Source organism: Alosa alosa, chromosome 4, assembly GCF_017589495.1.
Source record: "Alosa alosa isolate M-15738 ecotype Scorff River chromosome 4, AALO_Geno_1.1, whole genome shotgun sequence".
NCBI lineage: Eukaryota > Metazoa > Chordata > Actinopteri > Clupeiformes > Clupeidae > Alosa > Alosa alosa.
In genome coordinates this window covers 765,770-783,750 of record NC_063192.1, presented here as the reverse complement: position 1 = coordinate 783,750, position 17,981 = coordinate 765,770, and the positions used below count along the sequence as shown (strand labels likewise).

At 39.1% G+C, this 17,981-nt stretch overlaps 1 protein-coding gene and 1 non-coding gene across 4 annotated transcripts in view; both read left to right on the top strand.

The window, feature by feature from the left end:
• Nucleotides 1-17,981, top strand: part of kansl2 (KAT8 regulatory NSL complex subunit 2) — a 53,087-nt gene that overhangs the window by 22,828 nt on the left and 12,278 nt on the right. For 2 of the 3 annotated variants that reach the window (XM_048240732.1, XM_048240730.1), the window contains exons 3-9: nucleotides 1,053-1,207; nucleotides 4,133-4,247; nucleotides 6,318-6,481; nucleotides 7,159-7,221; nucleotides 9,936-10,099; nucleotides 15,144-15,240; nucleotides 16,259-16,512. In XM_048240732.1, the coding sequence (XP_048096689.1) occupies nucleotides 1,053-1,207; nucleotides 4,133-4,247; nucleotides 6,318-6,481; nucleotides 7,159-7,221; nucleotides 9,936-10,099; nucleotides 15,144-15,240; nucleotides 16,259-16,512 (1,012 nt within the window). The remainder of the gene's footprint in view (nucleotides 1-1,052; nucleotides 1,208-4,132; nucleotides 4,248-6,317; nucleotides 6,482-7,158; nucleotides 7,222-9,935; nucleotides 10,100-15,143; nucleotides 15,241-16,258; nucleotides 16,513-17,981) is intronic. The other variant, XM_048240731.1, reaches the window with a different exon arrangement.
• Nucleotides 8,237-8,373, top strand: LOC125294073. The gene has a single exon (XR_007193485.1). It is a non-coding gene; the product is annotated as a small nucleolar RNA SNORA2/SNORA34 family (small nucleolar RNA).

Below are 17,981 nucleotides of genomic sequence, written 5' to 3'. Positions count from 1 at the left end.
CTAGCTCAGTGTAGCCAGACGGACCTTACGTAGGCCTAAATTAGGACTTTAAAAAATATCGGTGCAAATTATCGGCCAGAATTCTGTTATCGGACCGATAATAATATTTTCATTTTTTCACTTATCGGCTAATAATATATCGGCCGCCGATATATCGTGCATCCCTAATTTCACATCTTCTCAAAGACTGGTGGCTGCTAAGAGTGACGTTTTTTGCTTAAAAAATAAAGCCAAAATACGTGCGTGAATTTAAGGATTTAACCGCATGCTGTGAAGTTACATGCAGGTCTCTTTTACAGAGGAAACCCATGCTAAAATAAAACTCTGTAGTCACGAATTTGATTGTGTTGGTATGAATATATGTTGTAGTATATGATTCCTACAGTGTAAACAAATATACTAACATCTTAGAAACTTAAAATTATTGAAATAGATTAAGAAAGCCACCGCTAAGTGATTTCGATAGTTAGATTGATTTGTTTAGATCCAGTGAAATTGCTGCCTTGGCAACACTACGTCATGGCTTCGGTACTCTATTGACAAATTATCCAACTTGTATATTGGAATATTGGCCAACAAAACCAAAATTCCCCAACTTAACTTCCCCTGGAAAGTGTCTGGAACGTTTAACAGCCATTTTCCAATCCTTTGCACCCTAAGTTAGGAACTTAAAGCTGTATAGCCATTATCTTATATGTTTATGGATGGCTAGCACATTCCAATGTCAGGAATACTTTTCCAAACAAATCTCTGATTTTGATTAATAGGTTTTATGAAATATCCAGTGTCCAGTTTTTTTGCCAAGAACTACCTCAGACAATTTGTGTGTGCTGCTAAAGTGAATTCATAGCAAACAAAAAGTTTGCCTTTGCTTTCATTGACTGCGTCTTGGGTGTATGTTGTGGTGTTTTAGGGTTGTGTTTAAATGTCTTTACTGTAAAGCTATTCTGAAGACTGATGAATCAGGTGTAGAATTAAATGTGACCAATCTCAAACTCATTTTGAGCATGTTTGTCTGTCTTCCTTCCTGCTTGTTCGGCTTTCTGCACCAGAGTGGCTTTTTGCGCAGAGCACACCCACAGAAATGCACTAGCCCTTCAGGCACACCTGAGGAAGGCTTCCTCTGGTCCGTCCCCAGAGCTGCTTCTTTCCCAGCTGAGTACTTATGGCCGGAGCAACGCTGAAGTGTATAGTGTGGAATGCACAGGTGAGTTCCTCTGGTACTCAAAGAGCATTTAGCCAACTCTAATATACTCTACAGTAGGGGTTGCAATGATTTGCTGTCCAGTACTTTAGGTTTATGTAGGTTTAGGTAGTGTATATATACATAGATGCCGCATTGTCCTTTAAGTTCTATTAGAAGGAATATGTCAACGCGGCCGCCATATTGGTAGGGGCAACACAAGCACATAAATGAATGGAGACTAATGATGAGCTGAAGGAGTTTTGGGCTACAATGTCCTCAAACTTATCAATATTTCAATCGATGGGCATAAATTATATTTCATACTTAAAATGTAGCTAAACTACATGAAGAAAACAAAAAAATAGCACTTTACGTGGAGAAAAATACATATTTTTTGAGAACAATAAAAAAACACCCAAACTCATTACAATATATTTTCAGATTTATTTAAATATTTGACACCAGTTTCATAAAAAAAAAAAGTATGACTTGGCCGTTTTGATGGTTTAAAATAGAAAATGAGTCATGACGCCGGTAAATGTTGCGCAAGGTTCCCAAAACTTGAGTGGCCTGTGCACAGAGGGGAGGGGCGTGTCGAGTGTGAGGCTTAAAGAAGCAGCGTTAATCAGTGCGCTGTATGTGAAATTGTATGCATTTCCAAAAAAACTATTTCTTCACGGAATGTGGCAAAATTGTTTTTTTTTTCTTGATAATACTATTTTTGTGATTGTTTGGGGCCAAAATGGAAATTTGATTAATTGCACAGCCCTATCGGAACTCCCCCTATTGCCGTCGGTCCCGTATTTCCGCCGTCTTGCGTGTATGTGTCACTTAATATCCATTTCTATATAAACCAAGACAGCGGATTCCTAAAGAAACGCAAGCACCCACACCATAGGTGTATCTAAATGAGCTATGTACTAAAAATGACATTTTACCGTGACTCGAAGAGCTGTAAACAGTGTTGTAAGGCTGCGTGTACACATCCGCTTGGAGCTCCAGTGGAATTTTAATTTCATGACGACAATTCTCGTCTAACCGTTCATGTGCCGTTGAAACTGTGTAAATAGGCGACCCACCAGGCCATCACTAACCTCCGAGCGTGGTAAACAAAATCGGATATTTCAGGCAGTAAATGCTCCCGTGAAGAGCCAGATTTTGTTCAAATCTAGACACCTATGGCTACTGAGAAATGTAAGGTTCTTTTATCAAATGTTATTTTGAAGTATTGATAAACATCGTTGTTTTAGAATTTTGGAACGAAAGTGGTGATAATTGGAGGCATTACAATAACTGCCCCAGTAAAATCTCAAGTCCAGGTTTAACCAGCCTGAACTTCTCGCAGAGTACTGATCAGATATATCAGTGCATCATGTGAACGAGTGGAATCTAAGCTAGCCGACTCTAAATTAACCGTCGCACTCCCTTAAGATAATCTAAACTAACCAACGCACTCCCTTACTAAATCGACTACATTTGTTGCACACTTGAAACTAAATGTCTTCGAAAGTATGTTGAAGGTGGTTACATTTATTTCCATTCCAATAACTTCACACATTATATTTCTGTTTGTTCTCTACTGGATAGAAAAGGCATAAATTATGTGAATAAAAATCTACAACATGTTTGAATGGCCAAAAAAAAGGACAAATCATGGGGGGTATACCACACATTACCTTGGTGTTAGGGTAGCCTACTGCACATGCCATTGACAATCTCCTACAACACTCATTAGCGAAATCTAAGAGATACGTAGTAGGGTAGGCTATTAGGAAAAAACTGATATCCTCTATAACTGATATCGCCTATATCCCCTCGGTTTTTAAAAATAATTCTGTTGAACACTGATATGCTACAAACATGTTATAAACAGCTGGAAAAGGCTGTCGCAAATCCCTCGAACAGGTGGTCAATCAGAGATTTCAAACGAACGAGGGAACAACATGTCACAATGCAACACGCCGTTTTCCCTTGATGAAAGTGAAACCATGAGTTTTCCCACATCTCAACTTTGGCCAAAGTTTTCAGAAATAATCTTTTTCAGTGATAAAACCTCATTAAAGGTACACTATGCAGGTTTTTTTTAGCTTAATATGCAAGTTTTTTAGCTTAATTTACCTTCATTTAACAGCTTCAGAGTCATTGGAATGGTTATATGACTTTTTTCGGGTTGAATGGTGGCCATCTCGCTTCCCCCTAGCTCCTGTGAGCGGAAAAACCACCTTTGCAACTGTGGGCCAGCGGGCCGACGGCCTCCGTGTCAGGAAGTATAACGAGTGTAACGAATTGCTTTACTGCATTCAAATACACATACACGCCAGGCACTGGCTAGAAAAAGGTAGCGATGGAGTTTCTCAGTCATGACAGAGCCAGCGAAAAAGAAGCAAAAACCGAGAAAACAGTAAGGAAATTGCCAATACTGCATAGTTTACCTTTAAATAATATGGATTTTCTATATGGGGTCTTTCTTGAATTTCCCCTGGGGATCAATAAAGTATCTATCTATCTATCTATCTATCTATCTATCTATCTAAAAGCCATGTTTCCTTCTAGCCACAGCGTTTTTGTTGCAAACATAGGCCTAATCTAAACATGCTCAGATGACGTGATGGACGAGGCGCTGTTGCTCACCTGTCCATCATTGTAAAGCCCGATTTGATTGGTCCGCCAGGTCTAGGGCAAGCATAGTTGCTCCACAACGGAGCAATGCCAGACTGAACTTCCCGACCTCAAATGTTGTGGGCGGGACTAAGTTCGGCTGGCACCCAGGCTAGCATGCCCCTGTACCCCCTACCATGGCTTGACTACAACTTCCGGCACACAGCACCGCTGCTGGAGAAACATCTAGGGGAATCACTTGACATTTATGACATATGTAGGATTTTTTCAGTTTTTGCCAGAAGATTGTTTGAATACTGATGTTGGTACCTGACTGATCATGTACAGATGAGGACAGCTGGAGTGATGAGGAACAGGATCCTGTAGTTCTTGATCAAACATGGAGGGGTGACCCAGATAGTGAAGCAGACAGCATTGACAGTGACCATGATGACCCTCTCAAGTAAGTAGTGAATTGACAATGTCTACCTTCATCAATTTATTGCTTATTTTGATTTACCTGAAGCAAATTTCCACCTAGTGCTGCCCCATATGGGACTGCCAATTCAGAAAAAAGTGTTTTACTGAAAGACTTTTCAAATGATTAGAGATGCACCGATTGATCGGCTGGTGACCTGGAATTGCCCGATTTTCACGTCATTGGACATGACGAGTGACCGGCCGGTCAGTCAGTCTGAGATATGCCAATTTTATGCCAGTTAATTGCACTCACGCGCTGCATGATTAACATCGCCCAACATCAGCAGCACACGTGCACGTGGCACACAAATGTAGGAAAACTCTCGGATTAACCTGCAACATGTCAGCTGTATGGAAATTCTTTAGAGTGTATGAAGATGATGTCACTTCATACAAGCAGGACTCATCACTGCCTGTCCCTGCCCCTACTACAACGCAAATTGTGTGCCCACAGCTGCATTACAAGCGCAGTTAAATGGAGTTAACAGATTGACATTAAAAAGAATAGAAGTTTAGCGATCATACATAATAATAAGAGGCCAACAAGCAGCGACATACAGAGTAGGCCTAGTTGTGAAAGTGAAAATACAATATTAGAGAAAGGAAAACAAAAGTTAAGGTTGCTTTTGACATAGTACAATAAAGAAAACTGATTCTCTGAATACTGATTCAACTGTCTCTGATATGTATGTATGTATGTATGTATGTATGTATGTATGTATGGCGCAGATTTCAGTGGAACGCAAAATGCGCTTTGATCCATGTGCGATCAGTTTTGTACATACGATGCCATGTAAGGTTCAAAAAGCGTCCGGAATAGGCGGTTATTTGCCAGCTACATCTAGGCCTCAGACGCTTAAGGTAAATGTCAAGCTCAAACTAGTGCTGAGCCATCCACAAGTCAGCAACCTTTGTTAGCTCTTTTAAGCAAGGAAAAGGGATAAACGAGAAAGATAATGTAATTCATTACACTAGATGACCAGCCGTTTTCTGAGGTTGAAAATCTGGGTTTTATTTATATAGTTCTATTTTATAGCGATTATCTGTTTAAAAAATGTCACATATCAGTATTCATTTTCCAAATTTGAATATGTTCCATGGCAGCATGTTCAAATGTATCAAATTGTTTTTGTATTTTTAGTTGGATATTGGATGTGAGGAAAAAGAAAATGGTTGTTTCCATAACACAGTGCATTTAGTAGTGTGTAAATGTCCCACACTGGGAAGCATTAGTTTGATACTGCAGCTAAAGTTAGACTTGAAGAGCAATCTGTCTGTTCACCTCATCCACTTTAACAGCCATTCCATTATTGAAAAGTTGATTATATTTCTATGTTAAAATGTTCTATTAAGTCGAGACACGGCAGGTGAAAACATTTGTTTTTTCATGCACTGGTCAATTTCGAGATTTTGGGCTAATTTTCTACCTTAGCATGTATTCTTTCACACTACTACAATAACAAAGTCCGATTTACACATTTAGGTGTTTATTTCGTTACATTTTGTCTACTCACCCCTGTATATTTCTCCTAACACATTTATGTATGGGAAATGTTGATTTTGTTAACAAACAACTGAAAACGTTACACAGGGGACCTTTAAACTGTTTACTGTTAAATTTAACTTTGTATTGTTATGTGTATGTCGCTTTGGACAAAAGCGTCTGCTAAATACCATAACCATGAATATGCGGTATAATCCACAAGGTGTGCAGTAGGGTGTCTCAATTGGTGTCTCAATCTCAATATCTTCTAATATTTCTTATCCAAACAGAATTAAACTTGGCACTGCACTCACTCGTGCCCATAGGAAGACTTCTGCCGAGTTTGACACACACACACACACACAGATGACCTCATTAGTGGATAGATACTCTGTGTTATTTAGGAAAACAAGTTCAAAGGATTTAAAAAACTTTATTGTCCATCACTTAATGACAGAAAATTGATCATTCAAGGCCAGTAGTAGCCACTTAACAAATAGTGAACTCTTAAGCTATGAAAGTTGATACATTTTTAAATGTGCTGTTTCTCATTTATGTTCACAAATACAGACATGCAGGTGTTTATACAGCTGAGGAAGTGGCCCTAATCACACGGGAGAAACTTATCCGGTTGCAGTCCCTCTACATTGACCAGTTCAAACGTTTACAGCATCTACTAAAAGAAAAGAAGAGACGGTACTTGCATAGCCGTAAACTGGAGCATGACGCCATTAGTGAGTATGCCTCTGGCTTTCCATTCAGGTTGGACCCGGTTTGACTGAGTTGGTCAGATTATGGCAAATGCATGTTTTTAAAGATGACCTCAGAATCACTCCCATACAACCCGAATGAAAGTGAAGCGAAATTCACTGCAATGCGTGACACTATGCATGCATGCAATGGCTCATACACGGATGCACATATTCATAATACTCATGATATACTTGTGCATAATCAAAATACAGTAACTTTCCAGTGAAAAAATCGTGAGGCCATTCAAAATATACTCACATCTCCAGGTCAAAATCCTTCTGGATTCTCAGACACATGACTGGCCTCCGAGCCAGACGCCTCCTGGTCGATCCATGTCGATACCATTACCATTTTGCTGTCTCTGCAGCCGTGTACTTCCTTGCCATATTGGGCATGCGCCTTACTGCAGTACAAACAAACGCTGCCTGTAAATATACGAAACTAGCGCAAGTTGGGTACACATGGGGTTTGTTTATGGATAACCAGGCATGATGGTATAGTGTCATACACTGTTGGAAACCTCAGACGATTGGCTAAAAGTGTATCAACTTCATTTCACTGGAAATTTCTATTGGCTCGAACTATTAATCAAAACGATTCCGTCGTTGTCAGTCACATCCGGTTTTCACATTCACAGCCGTTTTTTTCTGCATCCTAGGCACCGATTGGCTCGTGAGTGGTGTCAATCAACGCAGGAGAGTTTCACGGACGTCAACATTAGGTCAGATGTATGCATACATACAAGTGCGAGTCATACAATGTAAATAAAGCGGCGATATGTGTTTGGATCTACCTGTGTTACGTTACGTCGTAGGGCTAGATACATGGAGATATTGACGGAAATATGTTAGAAGAAAACTGATTTTATATTCCACACGCATGGATACTTGGCTATCTGTAAAAAGCATCCTGTGCCATAAGATGGTCGTTGTGGATAAAGGGGAGACTAAAGGTATGTAGGCTTGTTCGCTAGCTATGCTTTAGCTGAATAGCTAACCTAGCTAACCGCTAATACTATTACAGCTGTGAGCAACCATATTATTCGTGAGTGGTCTTAAATGAATCCTGGTGATCTAAGCTTTCCAATGGTGCATGGCATTCAGGGGTTGGTGTTTAAAACAGTCAAGGAACTTGTCGCTACCACCCCCGCCCCCGTACAGTGGGCTGTACAGCGTGCCGCTACAGGTTAACCTAACTAGAACCACCTCCTGCTTCTCTGAAATGACCTGTGTGGAAATATTTTGAGGTTCATTCATTCACGGCAGTTAACACTAAGGCTACTCAACTTTGCAAGTCGTCTCTAGGTAGCCTAGAGTTCAAAACTACTTTAAGGCATAAAACACACAATAACAGTGCAATATTCTGTGAACACTAACCTTGTTTCTCTTCGGAGTGTGTTATAACAGTCAAATTATCATGTTATTTCATTTCTCAATATTCGTGTCCTTGTTGTCTGTTTTCTTTAGCTGCCTTGCTGGCAGTAGGAACAGTTTTCAAAATAAAAAAGCGGTTTCAAAATTCTCACCTACTATTTAGTTGGCTACTATGGGTATTTTGCATATACCATACTAGATGCAGTATTACAATAAAAATAAAGAAAATAAAACTTTAGTTAAAAATGTGCTGATTGTAAAATAACATTCATCTTACATTTTTTGAGAATGTTTGTCAGAATCAATGAAGTACCTAAACCTGGCCCCTAACACCACTCTGACTTTTCCTCTCATATCACATTTGTGGCCCTGAATCAAGGCTAGCAGCTTGTTGTAGCTACTGGCTTCAAACTGTGGCCCACAGCAAACTCTTCCAATGGTCTGTTGACTTTCCCATTCAACCTAAAATGGGAAAATCAATTCATTTGGAAGTAACAAGTTCTCTTCCACTCTCCACAGATTTATTTATTTACAGATCATCTTAACTTTGATTAGTGATGTTTATCCATGAAATCCCTCTTTAGGAAATGAAAAAAAATTACAGACTTTAATGTTGTGCGTTCTTTATATTTGTGAATTTGCTGAGTTAATACTAGGGATGTTGTGATATGGACAAAAAATAAAATCTTTATTTTTTGTGATTTGTGTTAGTGCACCATTTAAACCTACATGTGTTGCGCCATGAGCAGGCATTAATTATGAATTAGAATAGTATCCCTAGTAAGAACATAATAGTTTTAATTTTTTTACCAATATTGCTATTTCGATTTAAGCGTAATATATGATTATTTTTTTAACTCCTTATCTTCTGTATTATTTAACAGACAGCAAAACATCATTCTATAGTAGCCTATGACCAACACAATATTAGACCAGGTCTATTTTATGACTACATTTGGTAATAATTGAAGTAAAAATATAATTCATATTAATTCAATCACAATAGGCTAGTATATTTGTTGAACTTTCAGCCTTGAAAACAAGTGTTCCCTCAAATAAAATCTGTGCCCCCTTAAATTACTTATGGGGAAAAAACACTTGAAATCACGCATTGAAACCCCATACGTTCACTAAATCCAGGAAGTGTATGCGGGAGAAGCCCCTGGCTGCAGCAGAGCAAGTGTCATGATCGCTAGTGGGTCCACGTTGTCACACGCACACCTAGCTGGCTAGACAATGTCATTGCCACACACAAGTGGGGGCAGAATTGGAAATGTCAGAGTGACCATGCATTGGTTGATTTGGTTAAAAAGTCACAGGTTAGGTTAGTGGTTATTATTGTAATGATGCTATTCATAAATAATGAGCTGTAAAGTAACTCAGACTTTTACAAAACATTTTTTAAAGGATATCGACTAATTATTGTTACCGTCAAAATCACAAAAAATATCGATATTATTTTTTTGTCCATATCGCCCACCCCCACCTGCAACCAGCATCGAAAGTCAGAACATTTATTTAAACTAGCCTACTAGGCTTATGCACGCCTGTTAGAAACTGACTGAAACCAAGTAACTTAAAGATAGACATGGGAAGGAGGGAATAATAGCATACTGTTAAATTGGTTAAGACGCATACAAGTGGATGGATTGCCTTTTTCATGAACATGGCCTAAAATAGCCTCATCACTTAACCCCAATGGACTAATTGTTTGACTTTGAGTCTTTGAGATTCAGTAAGGGCAAGATACCGAAGTATTGTTGAATACCGACACCAAAACTCAGGCACCGGTACCGATATTGGTTCAAATGTGATGGGGACAGTATCGATTTCAGTGTTCAATTTCCCCAAAGTCTTATTTCCCCCGCTGTATGATAATTGCTTAGAATGTGTAAAAGCAAATGGTGTTTTGAGGCTGTTAAGAACCTTGTCTCAAAAAGTAATTCTGGTCTAGTGCAATTTGAAACAAACTTGAATTACGCATGGTAGTACAGGGCATGAAAACAGGTCTGTTTTACACCACTGCTGTCTTTCTGTTTGTCTTTGTGCCTGCATACTATAGGTAGCAGTTTGTTAACTGGGCCTGAGGGCCTGTCTCTGAAGGAGCGTGAAAACTTGCGCAAACTGAAAGCTCTACGAAGATACCGGTACCGTTATGGTGTTGAAGCACTGCTCCATCGCCAGCTCAGGGAAAGACGGCAAGCGGTCACTGATGGATTATCACAGGTTTGGCCTTTTTCTTGTAAGCATGGAAAAGCATGTAACAATTGTAGCATTTTTGGGGCACAGTCTCACAATCTGAGGGAGTTTTGTTAGGCTGACGTAGCCATACTCAATTCTATACTGAATTTGAGTCTGATACCGCATGACTGAGACGTGATTATGGAGTGTGTTTCACCCAGCATTCGTTTGTTTACTAGATGGCTGTAGTTTCTTGACAAGAAAAAGGTTTATATCAAAATCCAAGATGGAGGAGCTGTAGATGTTGACCAATAGACCCGTTCCAGTTCGAAAAAAAAGAGACTAGTACTTCGCCATAACTGAATTAAAGACAGTGGCAAATAAGAATGTATATGTTGTGTGCAAATTGTCTAAAAAGTAATTCAAAGTAATCAGATTACGTTAAATCTTTTGAGTAATCCTATTGATTACGTTACTGATTACAAAAATTACCATGTAATGGATTACATTTCCAAGTAATCTGACCCAACCCTGGAGATATACGGATCTGGCTCACATGACGTGAACATTGCATTATGCATTACCGCTTCACTACCCAACACGCAAACAAGGAAAAGAAAAAAGAAACCTTATGTCGCAATTTGCGATAGGCCTAGAGAAAACACAGCTATGGTAACCTAACAATAAGGATTTGCTTACACTGCGGTTTGGTTATCCCAAACTTTTAGATGATCCATACTCGCATTACGCATTGGATTGGAGTGCTTTTTGACAATCAGTTATCATTTAAACCTCATATAAAAAAGGTTTGTCAACGAGTCAAGTTCAATCTGGCAAACTTCAGACACATCCGCAACTGTATGTCAACTCAATGATCTTCTCCCACATTGCATATTGTTTAACAACCTGGTCTCAGTCAGGTACCACTTCCTATACCTCTATCCACTCTACCACTTCCTATACCTCTATCCACTAAACAAACAGAATCTTACATTTTTTAAAACTATAACATTAAGTTGGGAATATCTGGTGAAATACACTAACTCCTGTTTAGTGTATAAGATTATCAATGGACTGGCTCGTCCAGTTCTAAATCATTTTGTAAAAACAAATCCACCCACTTACAGATCTATACGTAGCGCAGTTAGAGGAGACACTGTAATTCAACTGAGAAAAAGTAGTTTTGGCAAATCTGCTTTTTCTATTAGAGCTGCACATGACTGGAACACAATTCCATCCTATGTTAGAGACATGAAAACTTATGACATTCAAATCCAACCTAAAGAAGTGGCTAATCAGCAACTAGACCTGTCAACATTGAACAAAAAAAACACAATAACACACCGCTATTGACTCTGCTTGCCAGCTTTACCAGGCGACTGCACACTTACCATCCATGCCCCATGCGCTCTCTTCTTTTCTTTTCTTTACTTTCCCTCATTTTATTATGATAGGTTAAGCTTATTTTCACTTCTTTGTATTTTTTATAGTAAATCTTATGTGCAAAGTGTTGTTTTATCTTTTAGGTCTGCAATGATGTGTGTAGAGCAGGGGTTCTCGAAGTTTTGATTGGTGAGGGCCAATTCAGGAACCCAACATTGAACTGAGGGCTGCTAAAGGGGTGGGGGGAGAGGAAAAAAAAAAAAACCTGGAAAAAAAATCCCATTTGTAATCATTTTAATGACTAGCTTGCATCTCTTCAGTTTATATTTATTGCATTAAACAGATTTTAATTCATAACTGAGGCTAAACCTGGCTAAAATGCACACACAATCCCTGCGGTTCTCTACCCTCAACAGACAAATTTGGGATATAACAGTTCTGGTTGCAGTCCATTTCAAGTACAAACTCTCAGTGTGCCTTGCTTCTTATCAGCATAGGCCTTATTCAGGGCCAATTCCAGCTACCAAAGCACCACAGGAAAACCTGACGGCCACGAAAAACCACTAAACGGAGATTCATTCTTTTCAAATCACACCGTACAGTTGTACAGTTTTAACAGTTTCACAGATGTTGTCAGATGTTATCGTGGGCCGCCAGAAATGTTTCCGCGGGCCTCCATTGGCCCCCGGGCCGCACTTTGAGAACCTATGGTGTAGAGTTTCTTTTAGGCACATCTGGCCTGTTAACATCGGCCCATGGACAACAGATGCAAGTAGCCATTTTGGCTAATTCTGGCGCATTTACATTTTTATGTTCATTAATGTGCACTGTCCATGTCTAAATAAACCTTAAATAAATAAATAAATTAACTGAATCTTATCAATCTTGAAACCCGAACTGCGATGTTCCAAACAGAGTGACTGTAGGATGCAATGCCTAATCTCACTGCCGTCAGCATAACTGCCAAGAAGAAGTGCGCCTTTTACTGTTAAACACCTGAAAAATATTAAGCTGCTGTTTTCTGTTCATGACTAGCACTACGCTTAAATGATTTATATGACTGAATGGAACGTTGCGTTCTTAAGCGCCAGAACTGCTTGTCATGTCATGACAAAGTTTACACCAATCATCTTCTACACTGCAAAAATGGCTTATCTAATAAATTCTAACCAAGATTATTAATCATATATCAAGATAAAAAAACTAGTTTGTATTGTTTTCAGTATAAAGAGACTTACCTAGCTCTTTCTCGTGAAATAAATGTGAAATAAGTTTTTTTTTTAATTATTTATTTATTTTTTATTTTTTTAAGTATATTTTTTGGGGGGCTTTTTTTACCTTTTAATGATAGGACAGTGGAGAGTGACAGGAACTGAATAGGAGAGAGAGCAGGGGTGGGATCCGGAAAGGACCACGGGGCGGGAATCGAACCCGGGTCGCCAGTGTACGGTGCAGGTGCCCCAGCCAGTTGCACCACAGCTGGGGCCTTTCTCGTGAAATCATTTGACTTAATTTAAGAAAAATGTGACTTATTTTAAGACATCTCATACTGAAAACAAGCACATTTTTCTGCCATTGCATTAAGCAAGTTTGTCCTAAAAAAAGGCAAATTTGTCTGCCAGTGCGTTAAGTAAATTTGTCTTCATAAGACTTCTTAAAATAAGTGAAAGTCTTCTTAAATTAAGTCAAAATTATCTTTCGAGAGAGCACTAGGTAAGTCTTTTCATACTTAACACACTACCAATTCGATTTTTTGAACTTATTATAAGATTAATAACACTTGGTTAGATTTAATTTTTTGCAGTGATAATGTAGGCCTGTCCTTATGTTGATGTCTATTCTTTGCTCCAAACATAGGTTATCATTTGTGTGCGAAGCTTGTTTCAATTAAGACGGCACACTAGGGCTGTAACAATACACTAACCTCACAATTCGGTTTGTATCACGATTTTTGACCCACGGTTCGATACAAACCTCAATATTTATTTTTCTTTTTTGGAGGGAGGGGGGGGGCTAGACATTTTATTAAATAACATTTTAATAGCCTACCTTAGAACACCACAGGATAATATACAACTAGAATTGTGGTTCCGAGGAACTGCAAGAGTGGGTTTGATCAGGGGCATGGAACTCGGCCTCATCCAAGGATTCCAACGGTACCTCATTTATGAAAATCGGACATACGGGTCAAAAGTTACATGCACCCACCTTCATATACACAGACAGCCCAGCCCATTAGACAGTGCCAGATGGCTTAGAACTCTTCCAGGTGCAAGCTTAAACAATTAGAGCTGTGATGTCACAATCGGAATTAGAATCCTGCCAACATTCCGCCATTCATTTCAATGGGGCCGAAAAACGGAAATAACGCGAAAACGACAAGGACCAGCGACACGAAAGTAACACGCGCTCTACACCGGTTCGGGCCTGAATTTTTTTTATGGAGTTTGAACCGCGTCGATAGCTCAAACGCTCTAGGAGCAGTAGTTGGTACAAAAAGTGGGTGAACAGGAATAATAAATAATAATAATAAGAAAACTTAAGAAGAACAATAGTGGCCTTGCTGGATCAAACCCACTAATAAAAAGATATCTGTATTATTTTATATCCTAATATGAACCGAGAGAATACTGAATATCTGATATTTATGACGGCACACTTTATGCAGATTAGCCTATAGCCTAGGCCTACTATTTCTATTACAACTCTACCTCTTTAATTGTCTGGTTGAAGCCTGGAAATATTGTAAACAAAGTAGCATAGTTGGCTAGCTTATCACAGTCTACTGATTGGACTGTTCAGTTTCCCCATGTGTATTTAAGTTTCAAGGTGATGCTTCAAGGTGATCCTTGGGACAGGCCCTTTTGGGAAACATTGGTATTGAGATGATCAGTCAACTTCAATGCAAGAGTTTTAAACAAATATGTGCAGCATGCTAATCATGCTAAGTGGATTTTATAGTAATTTAGCTAGTCGTCTTCTATGCGTCCTTGCTTTCACAATTGCGAATGTTTTATTTGGATTGTGTTGGCCGAGTCATGCGTGTCCAACGAGCGAGCAAGCGGAAGAGGGAGAAGGGAGGGAGAGCGAGAGAGAGTGGAGCAAGGAGAGGGGGTTTACTTATATACTGTTTGATAAAGTTGAACACAGTCTATAATGAAAGCAACAAGAGGTATGAAATTTATTTATTTATTCATTTTTGGACAACGTAGGCTACCGGTAAGTAAAGTGGGATATGTGTGTCGGTTCTGCCTTTTCACACCGCGACACAGGTTCGTGGATATGAGTGTCGCAATTTCGGGTTAGAACCGCATATCGTTACACACAAGCTTTTTTAATTGTTGTAATATTGAATGAATTCAATCAAAATTTTGAATTCATTTTGAAATAAAGCCTAGGCCTACCTAGATGGACCTCTTTGTTTTGTCATTATGCGAAGCTGATGATCATAATTCATGCCATTTCAAAAATCTTTTATTTATTGTCAGAAATATGATGTTTTCAAAAACATCACTTTCATCACATTTTATGTGACCTATTTCCAGTAGGCAACTGACTGCAAGCAGGCACATCCGGACACAAACGAGCAGGCTTATGTGCCAGGGCTGAGCCCTGGATAATATTATTATTTTTTTTAAATCTGACACATATATTGTATTTAGTTTAGTGATACTGTGTGTGTGTGTGAATGTCTTCTGTCCCTTAGGCTCACTGTCTTCGCCTCAGTCAAAGGTGTATCTCCTTTGTAGAGGGCACACGCTGCTCCAATCAGTGTCTCCCCATGACCAGACATTGTGTGTCTCGTATCCTTTTGGCTAAAACCTTCGGAGATGGGACCATTTCAGAGGTATTAGCCATATCCAAATTGAACTTGTCTTTTTTTTTTTTTTTTTATTAATATTTGAAAGTTTTGTCATTGCATCAAAAAAAGAACAATGGGCTATTTTTTATAGGGCTATGGTATAATCTTTCAGAAAATAAGCTGAGGGTATAAGCGTTCAGAAAATTTATGGTTTATATTATTGAATCAGTTTTCCTTTATGGTACAGACCAAAATGTATTAGGTGCACACTTTTTTTCACCTAAATCCATAAAATGAGTTTTAAAGTCCATCACACATTTTTGTCATGTGGGGGCATAGAGAAACAAAGTAACATGGTGTAATACATAATTGAACTTTAGATTATGATATAACATGTCAAATACTTTGTGTTGATACCCAACTTGCTCAATATTGACCACTTTATGCATAAGCAATGGCCAATTTCATCACTCATTTGTCTTAAAATCGGTATTTTTCCACCACTTGGTACCAGACGGTCAGAAAGTGGTCAACCAGATACAGTGGGAATGAGTTAATTTCTTGTTAACATGATTTTTCTTGAACTCTGGGACCAGGGCTACAATTAAGTCTAGGTGGTGGTGGTGGGGGGGGGGGGGGGTGCGCATGTTCCCCTCTTAGCCCATATATTACAAGAAGATGCAAACAATAAATGATTATGAAGTACTTGTCTGAAAACATGAACAAACTTTCATTAAAACGGCTTTATGAAAATTACACTACTGCTGTGATCATCTTTAATCCACAGCCCAGCAAATTATGAGTACATAATGTGATACATGTTAAGATGTATGTGATGCATGTTAAGATATAATGTTATGTTAAATGATAATGGATTGTTAAGGAAATGTTAAGATAAGGTATTAGTGTCTCTTAATAGTTTGTGTTGTGGCCTTGTATGCTGTTATGTTTCAATATGAACAATTTCTGTTTCAATTTGGATTCAAATACTTTGGTGCTCCTTAACTCCCAGGCTGTAGATATTTATCAAGACAGCAGCCAGGTTCTATTTAGGATGTGCCCAGGTCTGAAGGATATGCCATGTGATCGCCCAGTTCACATGGGTCAATCTGAGGAACCTCATTGTCCACTGCATTCATCCCTTCCACCACCCATGTACCGTCCTGAAGAGGCACCACTGACACAGTCACCATTGCTTCCCACACCTTCCGAGCTGTATCTGAGTACTGCTGAGCTACAGCCAACAGAAAATTTGCCCCTCGAGTTCAGTGATGTACGTACACACAACATTGTTCCACATGCCTAAACCTTATACTCCATTGAAATAGTTTGGCTCATTAATTGTCATTTGAGATGTTGACATTATCAATTCAGCTAGCTTTGGCTTGTAACCAGCATTGTGTTGCTAGTATTGGACTTATTTCTTACCAGCTATAAACGGCTCACTACCGTGGTTGTAAACACGTCATTAAATCTGAGTGTTTGTATAGTCAGTGACCTACCTTTGTCGTCTTCCAGTCAAGTGTCAAATTGAGTCTTTTTGCTTGTTTCTTGTATTCCACTACTGGCACAGGTCTATCACAGTAGGGATCTTTTCCATGTTGCCTTATATGGTCATAATCAGTTCCATGCTTAGCCATTACTTTTGGAAATGGACTTCACACAACTGCATCTTCTCCATGAAATTGACTAGACTTTCTCTGGATTGACACTTTAGACCGGAGGAAGACCGATGGGTCACTGATACAAACTCTTGTTTGTATAGTTTCTTTAAATACACTGAGGTAAAAGGCATAGGGGTTTCCCCCTAAAGTTCCTGTCCATGTTGGACGACACTTTGTAATGTTGAGTCTAGTCAGTGGTGGAAAAGCAGTCCATTTTATTTGCCCCTAGATAGCATGCTTTTGATATTGTATCAATTCATTCATTTGGTCCCTACTGAAAGTTTGGAGCTAAACATCTATAAATAGGGCCTAGGTTATAAATGACTAGGTTTCTCATTAAAAAATATTGTGCTTGCATAAGCATTAAGCCCTGATATATTAATTTAACCCCACTTAGTTAAATACAATCCCTTCGCTGCCATAACAACCTTACATCATTTTATGTACCAGCATTACATATCGCTACCTGTAGCAAGGAGGTGATGTTTTTTAGCTTGTTTGTTTGGATCAGCTGCCAGCTTGATTTTTATGAAAACGGTGGAAAGGGGTAGCATGGGCCAACAAGCCACCCAGGAATTTCTGGAGTGGATCCAATTTATGGGGCTGCTCCTGCTTTTCTTTTGCTAGGTTGTCTTAAACTTGTAGCCTAGAAATCTAGACGCGCCCCTAGCGGCCGCAAATTACATTTGCTGCCAGGGCTAGTCTAGCAACTCTCCGTTGGCTTGTGAGCTCCAGAAATCGAAACTTAATCAGGCATTGAAATCGTGTATAGAGTCGTTTGGTGGGCTTAACATAATGATTAATGTCAGAGTTGCAACGGTTTGGCTTGAATTCCCTGCTACTTGAAAACAAATATCCTATTAAGGCCCTATTAGCGTGCAGAGGGAATTTGAAAGACAACTGATTATCCCGCCCCTCGGACTGAGCACTGCGAACGGTGAGTGCCCAGACCCTACATTTTAATGTGGGTCTGGCTCGCCAGGCTATTAAACTTGGCCAATAGATTAAAAGTTTCAGAGACTTGGAAAATGTGCATGTGCTAATCATAATCCAAGTAAGAGAACAATACATTCTGATC